The 17,750-nt window shown below is 39.4% G+C and overlaps 1 protein-coding gene across 2 annotated transcripts in view; it reads left to right on the top strand.

The window, feature by feature from the left end:
• Positions 1 to 17,246, top strand: part of RB195_015450 (uncharacterized protein) — a gene marked incomplete at both ends in the record, with an annotated part of 54,418 nt that extends 37,172 nt beyond the window's left edge. The window contains 3 exons of one of the 2 annotated variants that reach the window (XM_064206172.1): positions 12,961 to 13,056; positions 14,193 to 14,342; positions 17,193 to 17,246. In XM_064206172.1, coding sequence (XP_064062053.1) covers positions 12,961 to 13,056; positions 14,193 to 14,342; positions 17,193 to 17,246 — 300 coding nt within the window. Of the gene's footprint in view, positions 1 to 12,960; positions 13,057 to 14,192; positions 14,343 to 17,192 lie in introns of those variants that run through there. The other variant, XM_013445517.2, reaches the window with a different exon arrangement.
• Positions 17,247 to 17,750: the final 504 nt, after the last annotated feature.

Raw genomic sequence — 17,750 nt, 5'->3', positions numbered from 1 at the left:
CCTTGGACATTAGTCTTTTAGGAACGTGGTAAGTTATAAGACAGCGGTTATCTGCTTGGTAATTAAAAACACATCTTGAGTTCTCTTCTCATTTAGCAATGAATCTTAGGTGCCCTAAAATCTTTGAATAGCATTTCCAGCTTCTCGAGTTCCACACATTTACTTAGGATCTGATTTTAATCGGATTCTGTAGCGTTGTAGCGTTATTGGAAAACCTCAACTCATGCTTAAAGTGGGATGTTTTTTGTGGACTACGGAGGTAAAGTGGCAGGAAATAGGATTACGGGTGCATGGCTTTCACGTGACTTTGAACAATTTTTGATAGACTTGCTCAGAAGCCGAAATTCTATTACATAATACATTTCGAAATTAAATTCTTCTCTAGGGCACAATTTTCCATCAATTAGAATTTTATTGTTGATGAATATTTTTTGGCGCCACTACATTATTATTTAATAGAAATGGAGGGAAATAATATCTTTCTACGATGTTTAGAAATCGTGGAAAACGGAGAATTCAGGGTTTTTGCTCGGTTCTTTTTGAATACTGTACTGGATACGAATGATTAGTCTGTTTTTCTGTTAATGTATCACTCAAACAGGTGAACACGTGAACGTCATAATGGACGTTGGAAAGCTGTAAATTATGGAGTTCGCTTACTGTAGGTAATTACCGTGTCTTTCTAGCTTTGTTGTTTCTTTTCCACCACTTCGTTGCAGAAATACATCTTGCTGAAGTTCGTTCCGACCAAGAACTCGCTGAGTCCGTGAAAAGACGTGACGCAATTCTTCTCTTTCGAAAAGAAAAAGAACTTGCACTGGTTCCTCTGAGTTTTCTTGCTGTAACGGCAAAGAATCGCTGCTGCAAAACTTTTCGTTCAACAGAAAAATTTTGCACTTTGTGCAAGCACAATGAAGAAACAACTGGATTAATGACCGATTCACATACCTCCTACCACCTTCCTTACACAACCACTTGTATACTTACTTATATAAATTCCTTCTACTTATACGCTTAAACGAAAGCGTCTTTTAGTGGATGCAATAAAAATGGCGAAATTCTCAAAAAAAAAGACTTCCCATGAGGAATTTCAAAATAATTTATTTCGTCCTTGAGTTTTGCGTAAAAATATTCCAACGCTGTAGTGACAAAAGAATCAAAAACTGCAGTACAGCTCAGAAGACGCGTGTGGAGTTATTCTGAAATTTCAATAATTAGGTGGATGTCCTTTTTTTAATGAACATTACTTACTGCTGATTGGCAGAACCATAAGATTTGCGCAGTGTAGCACCTCTATCTTTTATTTTGCGGGTCATGTGCTCAGTGAAGCATTGAGGGCTGAGCATCAAGCCTAGAAATGATTCTACAGAACCCTAACAGGTTCTGCTGAACGCATACCTCACGCGTAGATTAGGCGCGTCGAGCGGGCATTCCATAAGAAATTTATGAGGCGCTATAAGACGAGGCAGAATATTTATACGAGAATGCGTTCGCCTCCGTCTGATTCGTCTGAACTCGAAGAAATTGTGGTGTTTTTGGAAACATTTTGTCAATAAGTCGGAAATAACGCAGAGCTCATGTTCAAGACGAAAGGTACATAATTGCGATGTTGTCAAGAAGAAGGGATCCATATGGATTGGATCTCATGTGTACACTTCTGCAACAAATGCAATGTTGCCCTTTGAAGTTAGAACAGATCTGTCATTGATGGGACAAGTGTGACGGAATTAGCGGAATTTCCGCCGTGACTTCACGATCGATGGATGGTTCGAAACCGCTCTGGTGCCTATCAAGCTCTTCATCCCTCCGACGTCGATAAATTTGATTCAGACGTGTCTGAGAGGACGAAAACACTGATTTGACACATCGGCTAGCTTCTGCAAGTAATTGCAAAGGCTAGACATGCGTTTTCTTAAGCTTTTGTGAATTGAAATGAACGCCTTGCCGCATCGCAACCGGATTGATTAACGCCAGACACTTTATCCTTTATACTTGAGTGGACATTTTATCTGTTTTCGACAGTTTGTACGGGTTCTACCTGATAATTTTATTCATGTCGTCTATTTATTTTTCGGAGATTATCTTGGGAATTCGAAGAGCTTGCTGGATGGACAAAAACAACTACTTCCGAGAGTTTTTTATCACTGGAAATAGTCGTAGGTGAAAGCATCAGGGTGGATTTATCCTTAATTATTTCCAAAGTCAATTTTCAACTGCTGCGTTTTCTCCTTTAAACATCCCGTCTGCCTCCGACATTTGCTATCGCAAGGCGATGTTCTGGCGCCATCACTGTTGAGAATCGTCGCGTTTTTTTGGCGTCATACTGACGCCTGACGTCTTTTCGCATTCAAGTGGAGTGTACGTTGTTAATTTCCGGCTTTACTGCAACGTAAACGGGCCCCCGCGGTCTCTTGGAAACATAGGATTTGAAAACTCCTCCTCAATCATGCTGACCGCCCACTTCTTGATCTTCGGACTAAGTGCTTGTGGAGATAAGAGCCTGCTTGTTCACGATATGCGGCCAACACTTGAACTCTTTTGTTCATTTGCGAGCACTTAATTTTCAGTGTTTTGCCGGCTTTATGCAATCATAAAAGCACAATTTTGGTCCCTTTCATATATTTCTCTTCATTTTTTCTTCACCATCTTTGAAGCAGACCGAAATGTTGCACTTTGAGAGCCCTTCTCTTTCCCTCCTGCTTGAATAGTTTCGAAGAAGTTTATTGGGAACAACGACGGTGTAGCAGCGGTTTTTCCAGAGAGGTTTATTCTGGTTTGCGTTTGTGAAAAAGTTTTTTTTTTTCGCAACGGGCAAGGAAGAAAAGGATTTCATTGAGGTAATAGTTCTTGAGATTATCATGCATTCTTGTGGGTTGGCTAAGCTTAGACAAATGCCAGCAGAAAATCTTTTGAAATTAACGACAGGCTTGGGAGATGATCCTATAAGTAGCTTGAAGTGTCTCAATTCTGAGTTATGTGGACGAAATTACAGCTTAAAGGCATCACCCCGCGAATCTGAGGTGGTGCAGATTTCAGGTGGAGTATTCGTATACGGGATGGGAGACTACGGAGAGGGAGGTGATTCCGTCCATTTCTTGCTAATTGCCGTAAAAAACGGCCCGGAAGATGCGGCGCCGCACAAGACTGGCGCGCTCCAATCGAACCTCTTGTACAAAATGGTGCGCCAAAACGAATGAAGCCGTATCTTCCGGGCCGTTTTTTACGGTAATTAGGAAGAAATGGACGGAATCACCCCCCTCTTCGTAGTCTCCCATCCTGCATACGAATACTCCACCTGAAATCTGCACCACCTCAGATTCGTGGGGTGATGCCTTTAAATGCTCTTCTCGATTTCTGTCTGGTAGTACCCATATAGCCATGGAGCAATCACATGAGAATATCGTGACGAGGTGACGTCGTACGTTCGTGCTTTGAGGTTACGTTGAGATGCTCGTTCAGGACCTAGCGTCATAGCCCGTTCAGGGATAATCTACAGCGATGATTTAACTGCAAGCACTCCTCCTTTTAGAGTCGCTTTTTACTTTATGTTATGATGGCTGCATTCCGAATTAGAAGGACTTATTCGAGGCGTCCCGTCGGATTTTATTGATGGATTTTGAATGTTTCTGATGTGTGGCGTAGGAGCAGCTGTTTTTCCCTTTTTTTCTTCTTTCTTCTAAAAGCTTCACTTAGACAGTTACAACTTTGTGGACACTTTTTACAGAAACACTGAGCATTTCTTGGATGTTTTTTTAATCTTTCAAAATTCTCACTTTTCTTTTTTCAAATTCTCAAAATTCACGTTTTTGTGCAGCGGAGTTTATTAAAAGAATCTAATGGTTCCACCATTCTTATCCTTCAAATGAAGAAAATTTACCACCGAAAATCAAGGATTATCCTCACTTCTGTAATCCTGTGAATATGTTACCCCAAAATAAAATATATGGCTTCTATCTCCGTAAGTACCACCAGTCCTGAAAATGAATTCCGAAAAATTCTAAATATATGTCCGAAAAGCTTCGTTTGAATATGAATTTCGTATGACTTGGATCATTTGATATTCTTTTTTTCAGGAATTAAATGATAAACAGACTAAAAGATTTAAAATGAGCAAGAGGAAAGGGAATTCTCTATCGTGTGTCGTTGCTACCTCATTTGATCTCCACACACAACCAATTATATACTGATGAATTCATAATTTGAGGAAAGAGTAACACTTCTCCACACGATAACTATGCATACTTACTTAGACCTCATACACAGAGATAAAGGCATCACCCCACGAATCTGATGTGGTGCTGATTTTAGGTGGAGTAATCGTATACGGGATGGGAGACTACGAAGAGGGGGTGATTCCGTCCATTTCTTCCTAATTGCCGTAAAAAACGTTCCGGAAGATGCGGCGCCGCACAAGGCTGGCGCGCTCCGGTCGAACTTCCTGTAGAAAATAGTGCGCCAAAACGCCTGAAGCTGTATCTTCCGGGCCGTTTTTTACGGCAATTAGGAAGAAATGGACGGAATCACCCCCTCTTCGTAGTCTCCCATCCCGTATACGAATATTAGACCTGTAATCCGTACCACCTCAGATTCGTGGAGTGATGCCTTTAATTTCCTGTTAAGAACAAGTGGAGGAGAATTTCAATAAATAGTCGGCATGTCAATTTCAATAGTACAACTGAGGTAATCCTCTGAAGTCTACGAAACCTCGACCATCTCTTACTTGTTCTGTATGTTTAAGTCCATTTATGCATTACTACGTAGTACTCGTTGCGTACGTACATATGCCTAACGTACACAACGAGTACTACGTACTAGACGGACGTGCTAATCCGATCATGTTAATACGACGTAATCCACTCTGTCAACGCTCCACCACCATTGTTATCATGATTCTTTCGACGGTGTTCACACAACTAATCGTTGCTGGATGTCACCTTCCTCGTTTAAAGCTCTAACATCTGCATTCTTCGTCCCAAATAGAGGAGATAGGTATTGATCTAGAACTGGAAATGAGTCTGCAAAAAGTGCTTTGTTCGATGTTGCCTTTTCTCCTATCTAGAAATTTTGCACCGATTTGCAAGATTGCTCGTAATCAACTCTGGCGATTAGTTGTTATCTTACGTTAAGCAAGAAACATTGCCGGACATTTCTTTGTGATTACGCGAATGATTGCGTCTTCTGCAAGGACGCTGGTATAAAGAAGGGCGAGAACTGGTCTTCAGCACTGTTATTTTTTCTCTCTTCGATTTTTACTCAGCGATAACCTTCCATGTATCCTCTACAAAATAAAAAGTGATAGAAAAATTGCGAGAAGGATAGGTAAATGTCGAAAAAATCGAAAAGAATTACTAATTAATTATATTTGAATTACTATTACTATTATTATTCAGTTAATTAATTAATTAATTAATTAATTAATAAGAGAAGCATTTACAAGAAATACCTAAAGGCAATGATACTAGGTAGAATCTTTGGGTTTTTTTCAAGCAAATAAAATATTATAGTAGACCCAGTAAATTAAGAACAGGAGTTATCGAAGTTTTTCTCCATCTCTATTCCCTTTTATTTCTGGAACAAAGTCACCAAAGTGAAGGATTTGTGAAAACCCTCTTCTGGGGGATCCGAAAAATTTATCAGAGTACTCAGAGTAAATTCTGTAAGATTATCTGATTTTGCTATTTTGTTCTGTGATAAAAAAAAAGAATAAAGGATAAAGTCACTGGCGTATCAATCCACTTGGGATGCGCCAACGCGTTTTACTGGAATTCGTAATCGTTGAGGTTTTGGAACGCGTGTTGGCCCCTACAACGACCTGCGGGGGCTAGCCGATCATCAAGTCAGTGTTTTTATCCTCCCCGACAAGTCTGGTACCAATTTATCGACCCCGGAGGGATGAAAGGCTTGGTTTGCACTTTTTTCGAGGGCGGTTTCGAACCCTAGGCCGTGTGGCTACATCGTACCTCTAACCGACTGCGCCACACCCGCCCCTGTTCTATGATAAAAGTAGCAAATGCCTGCTTTTGTAATACTGGCAGTGATTCGTTCACAGTCTTTCATGAAATTTTCGATTCCCTTTTCGCACCGGTGTTATAACGATTTTTTTGCGCAAAATTATTAAAATTTATTAAAATGTTCTTAATCGCTCACTCGTTTCTGGCTCGGCCAGTGTCGGAGTAGGAATTTCACAGAAGCTGGTAAAATTGCATGGAATGAACGTTTGAAGCTTGCTTGTCTTTTGTGAGGATAATTCTCCAAATTTAATCTTTTCTCTCATTCGTAATCTCTTTTTTTTATTTTGTTGTGCGGGAGAGTTTAGCAAAAATTGCTTGTGTGGAAATTTCAGAAAATGTCATTTTGTTATTTCGAAAATGTGAGTTGTACGTTTCATTTACATTTAGTTTGGATTTCCTACAGTAACCTCGAATTGTTCCTGAAGTTGACTTAACCAGGAACTACTTGAATGGTCAATTCTCGAATACTATTTCTTTTGTCGAGCATATGACGACGAGTTATTTCCAGTCTTTTCCAGACGTCTTGCATTCATTTACAACCGGTTCCTGTAGACAACAATATATCAGTTTACTTCCACTTGCGATATAGATTTTTAGAAAAATGCTCTTTTGTTTCTCGTATCGGAAAATCCTTGATTAATTCAAATTGACTCACTTAGAAAATTCGCCGCATGTTAGATAAGTCTATGAGACTATTTAATAAATGACCGCCTCTTTGAAGAAATCATAAATTTTCTCAGGAATCGCGCTTCGAAAACCAACAAATAACTTCGTTTATAAATCTTCACATTTCTTCTTATTCATTCCTTGGTCAATAGTAACGACCCCTTACTTAGAATCTTTTTTGCCGAAGAAAATTTCGTAGGATTCTAATGAATTAGGAGTTTTATCGCAGGATGCGGATGTAGCGCAGTCGGTAAGAGGTTCCGCTACGACTGCTCGCTTGATCGATGGTTTGAAACCGCCCCAGTGCTGATATAGCGTTTCATCCCTCCGGAGTCTCGATAAAGTAATATCAGACTTGTCTGGGAGGATAAAAAAACTGCTGTGATACATTGGCTAGCCTCCGCAAGTCAACTTCTAGGCTACACACTCGTCTGAACGATTCTGACTTGAAGTGAACGCGTTGGCGGATCCCAAGCAGATTGATTAACGTCAACCACTTTATCTTTTACGCTTTATCGCAGAGGATTAACACTCTATCTCTTTCCGGTTCTTTTTTCAAGCTTTCTTCTTTTTTTCAGCTGTTACGCCTGCAGGCAGGTACGGGAAGTTCCTTCTGTTAGTGAATGATTGATCTCTGATCGTTATAGCCATTTGAAATTTCAAATAATTTTCGAAAAATATAGATGAAGATGAAAATCTTCAGCAATTTCGATAGTATTAGGGTGACGAAATACATGTTTTTTCGGGATTGAAGTCCGATCACATTTAGTTTTTGAGTTTCCCATCAAGTAAACCTATCAAATGTCAAATAATCTGGAAAGATGAGTTCAGTTGCCGTAAATGTTTCTCTTCTCGAAAATTCTACGTTTTTTTTTTCGTAAACCATGAGGATCAGCAAAAAACCGGATATCTCAGATCAATAAGATTAAAATAAATGAGTAAAGTGACGTTGAAATACACAGAAAGAATCAGTGTTATTGATTTTAGCGGAATTATTGGTTTTTTGTCTATTTCAACTTGACTTTATGCATTTATTTTATCTTACTGGTTCTGACTTTAGATGTTCTTCCGTCATCATCGAATCATCACTGCAGATTTCGAGGAAGTAAAATTCACCGTATCGCAACAAATGCAAGCTGTGAAGGCCGACACCAAAGGTCATCGTAATAAAATCGGTGTGACTGCCGTCGCATCGTTTGCAGTTCCGTGTCGATGATATCATTTTTTGGTTCGCAAACGAATCTCTGATCGATTAGCTCGGCGAAATTGTGCAGAATTGCACGAAACTCTCAATAATCACTAATTTGTCTGCTAGCATACCTAAATCTATCATCATTTTCATCGTTTCTACTGAAAATTCCGAAGAGAGTCCTGCTCTCTCCTCACGAAAAGCGTCGTGGAATTCTCCAAGAGATCCCCGATAATTCTGAATAAGTGCATCTAGTTTTGCGGAAGTGAAATAGGATTACCTTAAATGAATAGAAAGCATGTTTTCGTCTATGGAATGGAAAAAATCAGAAGAAATCTCTCCTGGGATATAAGAAATTTTTATGATATATACTATTTAAAATAGTCCACATTTGCTGCCCTGCTATCAGACTCTTTTTCTCGCTGCCAGTTCTAGAAGAAAAAAATGTGAAAAAGTATATCAAATAGTTCTAGAAGAAAAAAAATGTGAAAAAATATAACAAATAGTTCTAGTAGAAAAAAATGCGAAAAAATATAACAAATCTAGTTTCGTGATTCTTTAGCTTTTAAGCAGTAGCAGAAATATGATTGCACTCTTTCAAATATATTTTCCTTTCCTTTTTATTTTTTTTTGTATCTAGTTCTCATCTATTGGATGATTCTTTTACATAGTGTACAATTTCCGAAGATCTAGTTTTGCATGATCATAAAGGAGTAGGAGATTTTATCGTATTTTATGTTTTAGAGACCAGACCAGACGCAACTGAGTCAAAAATAATATTTCTGTGCAACGTAATGTGCCACGGAGATTGAGTTATGGACCCGGTTTATCGAATGGTTTTTTTTCTCTGCTTTGGAACATGTGTTAGACCGACCGACGTTTGTTCAGAGAAGTCATTATCGGGGCGAAAACCCCAGCCGCAATGAAGGATCTGCTCATTTCCGGTCGTGAATAAACCGCCTAGAAACCTGCTGTGGATTGTTTGAATAGAAGGACGGAGGGATCTCTGAGCTTATTGTCGAAAAAAAAAACTATCGTCACTTTTACTTCTTACTCAACAAAAATATTTTTGTTCATCGCTGCCTCTGAATTCCAATATTTCGATGTTTGATCTTTTGTTTTTCTCTCTCGCTGACTTTTACCAAAGATACTCTAGACTTTCAATTGTTTGTTCAATTTCGGAGCTGATCCTCTCCTGCTATTCTATTGTTTGTCTTCCTTTTATTTTCCCTTCCGAAGCTGCTTCTTTCTAAATGAAAAGCTGAAAAGCTTAGTTTTTGGGGCGTGATTGTTTGCGAGCTTCACATTCATTTAAGAGAAGTCATTCCATTTTTGGACCTTGATTTTTTGATCTTGATGAGCCAGCCATGGAATTCCATGGAACCTATAAAAGCAGTCATTCGGTGGCACTTAGTCACATTTGCTAGAGGTTTATTTATGGATTTTGGCAGGATTCAACGACCATCATATGCAGTTTTTCCTTCACTCGCCCAGCTTTTGCGTGTGTTTTCTGCTATCGGAGGCACTAATGCTATGAATTACTAGCCTTTTTTATTTTATTGTATCGATCTCCTCTGCAAATACTCAGATCAATTATAATCGAAATGGTGGAATATTTAATTGTAGTGGTTTTCTTCTAGAAATGTGCTCCTTCCTTCTGTCTTTCAGGTGTGAATTTCCTGTAGAACAAGCACATTTGACGGAACTCCGTGTGATTTTGGTCTTTTTAAAGAGATTTCTTTTTCAAAATTCTAATTTTTTCTATGCCGTTCGTTTCTCACTCCTCACTTTTCTGAATTCAAAGTGGTGCAGGAGTAGCAATTCATTTTGATGGATGCAAACGAATTTTAAAGATATTAACTAGTTAGTAATCTAAGAAGAAAAATACTTTTTTCAAAGATTTTTCGTCTTTACAAAATATCTGTGGATTCACAAAAAGAAGTAATCCATCCCGCCTTCGTTTAACCGACTATTTATTGAAATTCTCCTCCATTTGTTCTTATCAGGATATCAAAGGCATCACTCCACGAATCTGAGGTGGTACAGATTACAGGTCTAGTATTCGTATACAGGATGGGGGACTATGGAGAGAGGGGGGGGGGGGGAAGTGATTCCGTCCATTTCTTCCTAATTGCCGTAAAAAACGGCCCGGAAGATACAGCTTCAGGCGTTTTGGCGCACTATTTTCTACAGGGAGTTCGACTGGAGCACGCCAGTCTCGTGCGGCGCCGCATCTTCCGGGACGTTTTTTTTACGGCAATTAGGAAGAAATGGACGGAATCATCCCCTCTTCGTAGTCTCCCATCCCGTATACGATTACTCCACCTAAAATCTGCACCACCTCAGATTCGTGGGGTGATGCCTTTATCCCTGTGCATGAGGTCTAAGTAAGTGTGCATGGTTATCGTGTGGAGAAGTGTTACTCCTTCCTCAAATTATGAATTCATCAGTATATAATTGGTTGTGTGTGGAGATCAAATGAGGTAGCAACGACACACGATAGAGAATACGATGACTAACCGCATTTGATTCATTCTGTGTAATGAACGATGTAACGACTTTTTTTTGTCGCACTGGCGTCGCAGTGGTGAGGCTATGAGGTATTGGTTTTGAGTTCTAGTTTCCTGTAAATTCGATTCTATAGAAATTTCCACTCCCACGCTATTCAAACTAAGCATTAAAAGCTTCTCACATTTCATCACTTCATTTCGTTTGTTAACAACAAAGGTTTCGATGAGTAGGCGGACTTATGGTGGTGACCATAGGCCTACATTAAAGCCTTTTTACAATTGGTTTCCTCGTACTGCTTTGTCCGAGTTCTCCTTGGAACAATAGGTCTGCAGTTGCATTCCTTTGCTATCTGCACAATTACATAGAAGTAGTTCCTAGGACGGACCTGAGGCAGTGTGAGTAAATTAATTTTAGCAGTAAATCTAAACAAACTGTTGTATACCAAAAAAGTACTATTGAGTTTTTTCCTTTTAAGTTAATCCTAAGCAAGTTTTATTAAATTATTTCAAACTTGATTTTAACCGTTTTTATTAGAGCTAATTATTTTTCTTTAGATTTTGCTCTTTTAGGACGTTAGCTGCAAGCGCACCCTAACGTTCAAAAATATCAGCAGAAATAGCTAAATGACTCAGAATAATTTTCTACAGGAGACTTTCATGCCTTTAAATAAATAGTATCCATCCGCCGTTTTTTTTCCAAAAAGCATGCTTTTTCTCGTGCTCTGATGACTCATATTTTTCTCCATAATTGCCATCTTCAGCTGTTCAAACAAATCGCCACAAATCTCTTTCATTTCATCAATTCATTTGATTTCTCAACATTGTTTGATGTTTCGATGAGTAGGCGGGCTTATGGTGGCCCCGTGGATTGTCCATTAAAGCGTCGACGAGACGATGATGATGGCCACATAGCATTCAAATCCGAACAATACCTCCGGAGGCGCCAACATTTCATTGTGATTCTTCAGCCGGCTTCGTCGATGTTTCGGCCGGAGTTGTCGTTCTTGTGACGTAACGGCGTTGGCATGGAATCATAGAAAAAATGACGAATGTCAAGCGTATTGGAGGAGCTGTGGCTTTGATGAAGTGATTTCCGGCACAATGGCTTTGGCCGTTTGAATTTTCAGGAAACGCCTACTATATCACTGTTGGAAAAGGCTTATTTTCACACTTTGATTTCATTTTAAATTTTTTGAAAATCAGGAAAACAACCGGTTGTGGCATTGTAAATGTAAATGCAAAATCAGAATAAAAACACGTTGAGAGAAAATATCCTAAAAACGCATGCAGAGATCATTTTTCCGCTCGTTTTCCATTCGTTTCCATCTTTTTTTCATCTAGAAATGATTTTTTCGTAAAATTTCTCCCCCATTCATTTATTGCCTTTCTGGTTGTTTTGCTGAAGATCCGCTACCTACAGAAGGTTTTACAGTATATAAAATCGAACTTTGGAAGATAAGAGCATTTCTACAACGAAGTTTTAGGAACTTAAGATCATTAACAAACTTCTTATCCTTTCTTCTGGAACCATTCATATGCAATGAATTACCACTGAGAGTCTTAGGATTTACGGGTATCGTGGAGGACTCCATTCCTCGGCAACTCCATGAACAGAAAAACAATCAGTTCTCCTAATTTTCTGTAGGTTTCCATTTGCCTGTCGAATGTAAACGGGTTTTCTGCCTCATTTAACTCATTTTAAACGCCTCAGTAGCTGTGGAAAATAGCTAAGAGTATGTAGGTAGCACATGTCTCAAAATTCCAATTTTGTGCGAAAATGATGTTGGTGTGTTTTTCTGCTTTCTCCTAAGATGACTAAATGAAGTAAATTAAACGCGGACTTACTCGCCTTTCATCAGGATACTCTCGTCTTTGCTTTCTTTCTCCACCGCTTTTTTACACATACCACACAAAAATCTAGGTTATTTCACTTTTTTCCGGCAACTAATTGGGTGCCTCCTGTTGCTTTGCCAGACTTTTCCACGGAATAGCAGGCCTGCAGTCATATTCTTTTCTTATCAGAACAATCTACCGGTTTTCTTTTTGTGATGAAGAGCTTTTTCCTGTGCCCAGATGACTCATAATTTTTCCCTGCGTTTCCAGATTATTCCACTGAATCCGGTTCCAGCGTTTCCATTGATTTTTTGTGTTCCAGATATTTCTGGTCTTTTTTCATGTATTTATAGAGTTTCTAATTGAAATTCTCTAGAACATTTTAGTCCTGCTTGAGGACGTTTTCTAACGTAACCTTGAAAATACTGTGGACTTCGTTTCACGTCTTTTTCCTCCGCGTAGCTGTCATTCAGATCCGAGAAGACGAGAGAAATTTGACGAGTTGACAGCTGTGTGCACGTGAAACAAGCATGATTCTCTTCTGTCTGTTCATTGAGAGGGGCTTCTCTGCCGTTTTTCCTGATTTCGGAGCGGCTAAACATGATATACTGTCGTGCACTTTTCATAGATGTCTCGGGTTTAGTCTACTAACTCCCCCCGATACTCTGACTTCTCGAATAATTTGTCCGAAATCGATTATCGATTCAAGCCGATTGTTTTACTCGTTAGTTTACTTCGTTCTCGTTTCTAGGATCTGCTGTATCGTCGCATGCGATGTCTCGCCAATTACGAAGCGGCGAACAAAAATCTCGAACGTGCACGGGGACGAAACAAGGATATACCTAAGGTACGGTGTCAAGCATTTTTATCGATTACTCGGTTACGAATTTCCTGTTTTATCGATTTTAACCAACGGATACGATTACTAAATTCAAGGAATAAGACCTATGAAATTGTTTCTGGATGTGTATCTCATAAGTTCACAATAATTATCCCGTGTTATTACAAGGTGATCGATTTTGGAGTAAATAAGTTCATAAAGTCTAACTACAGAGCCCATTTTCTGCTTCTAGTTTTCCTTGTTTACCTGTTCACATTTTACTTGTTTATTTCTGACATTGTTTCTAAATTTCTGATGCTTCCAACTACGAAAGGTCCTTCTTTATCTCATCAAAATCGTTAGGTTGATTACTAAGATGTATAGCAGTGTATAAAACACGCCATTATCCGACAAATGAGGCGGCGTTCCACTTACACAAATCATCTTTAATATTATGGATTATCCAGGCGCCGTACGTAACATCTGGCAAGTTTGAAACCAGAACCACAACCATCGATGAACTATTTAATGTCTGCTGTCATATTAATATGATTTAATGCCCTGATTAGCTTGATGTGGAACATTTTCTTGTTGTTTCTTATTCTATTTATTGTTCAAAAATTTCCATTTTTCTTACTATTACATACTACTATTGATTTAGTTTTTACATTAGCCTCCCTTCACTGCACTGAGGGGCCTCGAGAGAGACTGATCTGAAAAGGGATCGTCTAGGAATAAGGAAAACGATCCGCATTTTCCAAATATCAGCCTCTATCTTTCTTTTTATGGTATACTTTGAGGATCTATTCTTTGATGGAACTAAATCGAGAATATCCCGTAATACAGCGTCATTCATTATTTTGCCGAATAACATTTTTCGCATCGTAATGTCGTCATTAGTCGACAGGACCTCTCTGTGTTGTTCGGCTAATAGCGATAATTTTCAGTGAGCACTTTTTTTTTTTCAAATAATGAGGTACTTTGTTCATTTGAGCCACATGTTAAGAACTGCCTCCTATGACCTCAAATGCTGCAGTTCATAGCATCCTTCCCCAGTATATTCCCGTCCATCTAACACAGGATTATCCTGAGTGCCAGTCTTCAAAGACATCCTTTTTTCCTTCTGTGTCGTTCTACCTGATCGCCACACCCTAATATTTCAGGCAGAGACCGAGCAACAAGAAGCTTGCAAAAAGTTCGAGGATATCAGCGCACTGGCAAAGACCGAACTAAAGGATCTGAAAAAACGCCGCGTCTTGGCGTTCAAGAAAAACCTTGCCGATCTTGCTGATCTGGAAATTAAACATGCTAAGGTGAGCAAACTTTCCTTCTTTTTTTCCTTGGCTATATGACTCTTCAAGGCCCCTGTGAAAACAAAAATTACTCTTTCTACTTGATGCTGATGTAACTATGTACTCTCTTATCTCGCATCCTAAAGAACTTCGAAACTCAGGGAAAACTAGTTGAGATAACATCGTTCATCTGATACCAGAGAAAACATTTTATTTGAAGGGACAACCAGCGGATAGTTATCTTCGAATTCATCGATAGACTAGTATCGAAAAATGGTTGTTTGCGTATCTTCATCCCTGCTCATACAGTTTGTCATCCGAGCAGTGCATGCAATTTCAAAGAGAGCGTGCTTGCTTTCTGTTTATTCACACGCTTTTCCAATCGCTAAACGACTTGTGCGGATCGCTCGATGGGAGGCGGCGTTGTCAAACTTCGGACACTCTTCTCTTTTTCTTTTTTTTCATTTTGCTCTCAGCTGATACAACACACTTCTTTACAGCGATTAATGACGCCAATTTTTTTTCGTTCCGTTAATTGACTCGTTCGAGTGCTTATTTTTGTTGTCCGCACTCACACTACGCTTCACAGTTGTTTTGTCCGGCTGTCGGAGCGCTAGAGCTGATCCGGATCTATAAAGATATCACTGCGATCCTCAGGTCCCACTCTGACAACTATGAAAGCATATCAAAACTTAAATGTAGCACTTACACCGACACTGCTTAGCTTTTTCGATTTTGATTTTGTTTCTGGCTTTCCTTGGTGCCCGTCGGTGTCTACATCGTGATCCCAATGTAGTTTGAATTTTTCGAAGTGAATTAAACTTACTTAGTTATGTCTTTTGATCGCTACTAACTTGAATTCGCTAACTCTATGACCTTCTACGATTATGTAAGAACGATCTGAAGCTCGGTACAGTTGCGTAAGCGGCTGCGCTCGAAGGTCACGTTGGAGCTAGCGGCCGGAGTCGAGGTGGGACCATCGCGAACTGCAGTGATGAGTGGTGCTCTGTGTGATGAGGGTCCCACCTTCCAGCCGCTAGCTCCACTGTGCCGTTTCGATAAACCTGACTGTACCAGAAATAATGTATTGCGTACTCATAGATTTGAAATTGAAGTTGCAGTACAATTAATGATCACAATGCAATTTACACGCTTACATAATCTAGTCAGTGGCAACGATTGTTTGGATTCCCATAAATACGTATGTCGATAGGTGCATTTTCTTCCATGTAAGTGAATGGAAGATACTCCAACAAATCCTGACGACATTTTATTTGTATCAAAAGTGATAGAATGTTTGGAGTGATCAATCCCCCTGAGGTGTACGAACGCGTTCGACTTCAATTCGGATTCGTAGAAGTTTGTGAATACTACGGGCCATTCGATCTACACAGTAACTTGCTGAGCACAGCGATTCACTTGTCACACTGAATCAGACGGAGAGTCCACAGGATATCTCACTCTGATCGTAAAGATCTTGCGGATTCGTGCTTCCATTAGGTAGCGGATTCACTGTATTTATTCTTCCGTTCAAGACCGTCACCAATTTATCAGTTTATTTTACTTAGAGATTTTTCGGTAAGACTTGGGTGATATCCAACCTACCCAACCTTCGAACGCGTAGACGTTGTGGGGACGTCTTACCCTCTTATTACTGCATCCTCGCTGAGTTGTGCGATGGAAGAAAAAACTGAAGAAAACGCGCATGCCGTAATGAAAATGATAAAATCCTTGGCGTTTTTTATTCATCCAACTGGTAAGCCAATTCTTTTCTTTTATTCACAAACATCCATAAATTACGTGTTTTCCTTGTTATCTGAATAGTTTAACCAGGCATAGGAACTTAGAATTTTTACGTTGTAATGGCTGTTCTGGGCGATTCCCTTCTGTAAGTGCATTTTACACTTACAGAAGAGAATTTTCTTCTGTAAGTGTAAAATGCATTCCAAAAATGGAACATAAATTTCAACAATCCGCAGGGCTATAGGGTTAGAAATTAATCAAATCCAGAATTTTGATTAGTTAAAAAATTCTGAGGGAAAAAGCATTTTCAAAAAGACTCGCAGCTTCGTTTTTTCCTTATTTTATTCCACTACAATATTTAGACTATAAGCACTGATAAGAGGATTTGTCACCTTAATAAAAATATTGTAATCCTGAAATCTCGTGACGACACGACATTATATAGCTACAGACTAATGTTGTACTGTACTAACCTACTTTTCCACTACAAAGACAATTCTCATTAATTGTCCGCGCATGCGCGAAAAAAAACGTAGGGGCAGGGTAGAGGATAGAGACTCAGACGAGGTCACTGTACAAATTCCAGTGACGGTCGTCAGTGATCCGAGAATCCGTCGCTACTTTTGAGTGCTTTGGTGTACCTGTCTGAGCACAGTTCTATATTGTGCCTTCACGTCCCAGGATAGAAATAGTGGCAGAACCGCCTAAATATCATTTTCATACCTGCCGTCCGCGTATTCGTTCGAAATATTTACTAGTGCTGGTTTCGGCAATCGAAGGTTGTGCTCGAAGCGAGAAAGCGGTTGAAATCGAGGTGGGACCGTCGTGAACGGCAGCCGTGGATGGTGCTAGCAAGGGTCCTCCCACGATCCTAACCGCTACGCACCACCGAACCGCTTGGAGCGCACCCGCTTACGCAACTGCACCGTGCTTCATGTCGTTTTGACCCACTAGCTTTACTTTTGAGTTGTACTGTATTTATGCCCCATAGACTAACATAACAGTTTCCGCTTTTAATCTATACCACCATCACTAATTTGGGGATATGTGTGTTTTATGTTTATTTATTTCTTTTTCCTTTTTTTCGTATCCATTCAATTTCAGTAGTCTCAAGTTCCTCATGTTTAGGCTCAAATACAAGTCCTCAACGAGCTGATTGGCCGACTAAAACAACAACCGTAAGTCGACTGCTAGTAACCGCAAAAAGGTTGTGTTTCAATACTATAGTTTACTCCCTTGTTTGAGTTATTAAATTATTTATTCATTGATTTTACCCTATCCTATTCGATGGTGCCTATGTGATATTCCCGATGCATGTAGTCTACTAAATTTACTTTCCTAATCGAATGTTGCAACTTCAATTTGCGCATGACGTGACCGTAATCAAAAGAATATTTAGGAATGAAACCTTCAGCTTTTGTTGTTCTAAGTGAATAAAGTTTCAAATCTCATTGTGATAGTTGATCTTTGATTACATCGGTTTTGGTCCGAAATATCGACTTTTGTCGTCGGGTGTGATGTCCTTTTTTTCTTCGTTTTTGTTGTCGAGCATTCTTTTAGTACTGATTTAGCTACTATAGAACACGTGCGTACTTCGTTTTCTATAGTCATCGTCGTGGCTCTTCATCTTTTTTCTTACTCTATTCTTTCCTCGTCTTTCCTCGTTTCTTTTTGCTCGTCGCCAAC

Source organism: Necator americanus, chromosome V, assembly GCF_031761385.1.
Source record: "Necator americanus strain Aroian chromosome V, whole genome shotgun sequence".
Classification (NCBI taxonomy): domain Eukaryota; kingdom Metazoa; phylum Nematoda; class Chromadorea; order Rhabditida; family Ancylostomatidae; genus Necator; species Necator americanus.
Note: the sequence above shows the minus strand (reverse complement) of the source record. Positions and strands in the feature narration are given on the sequence as shown.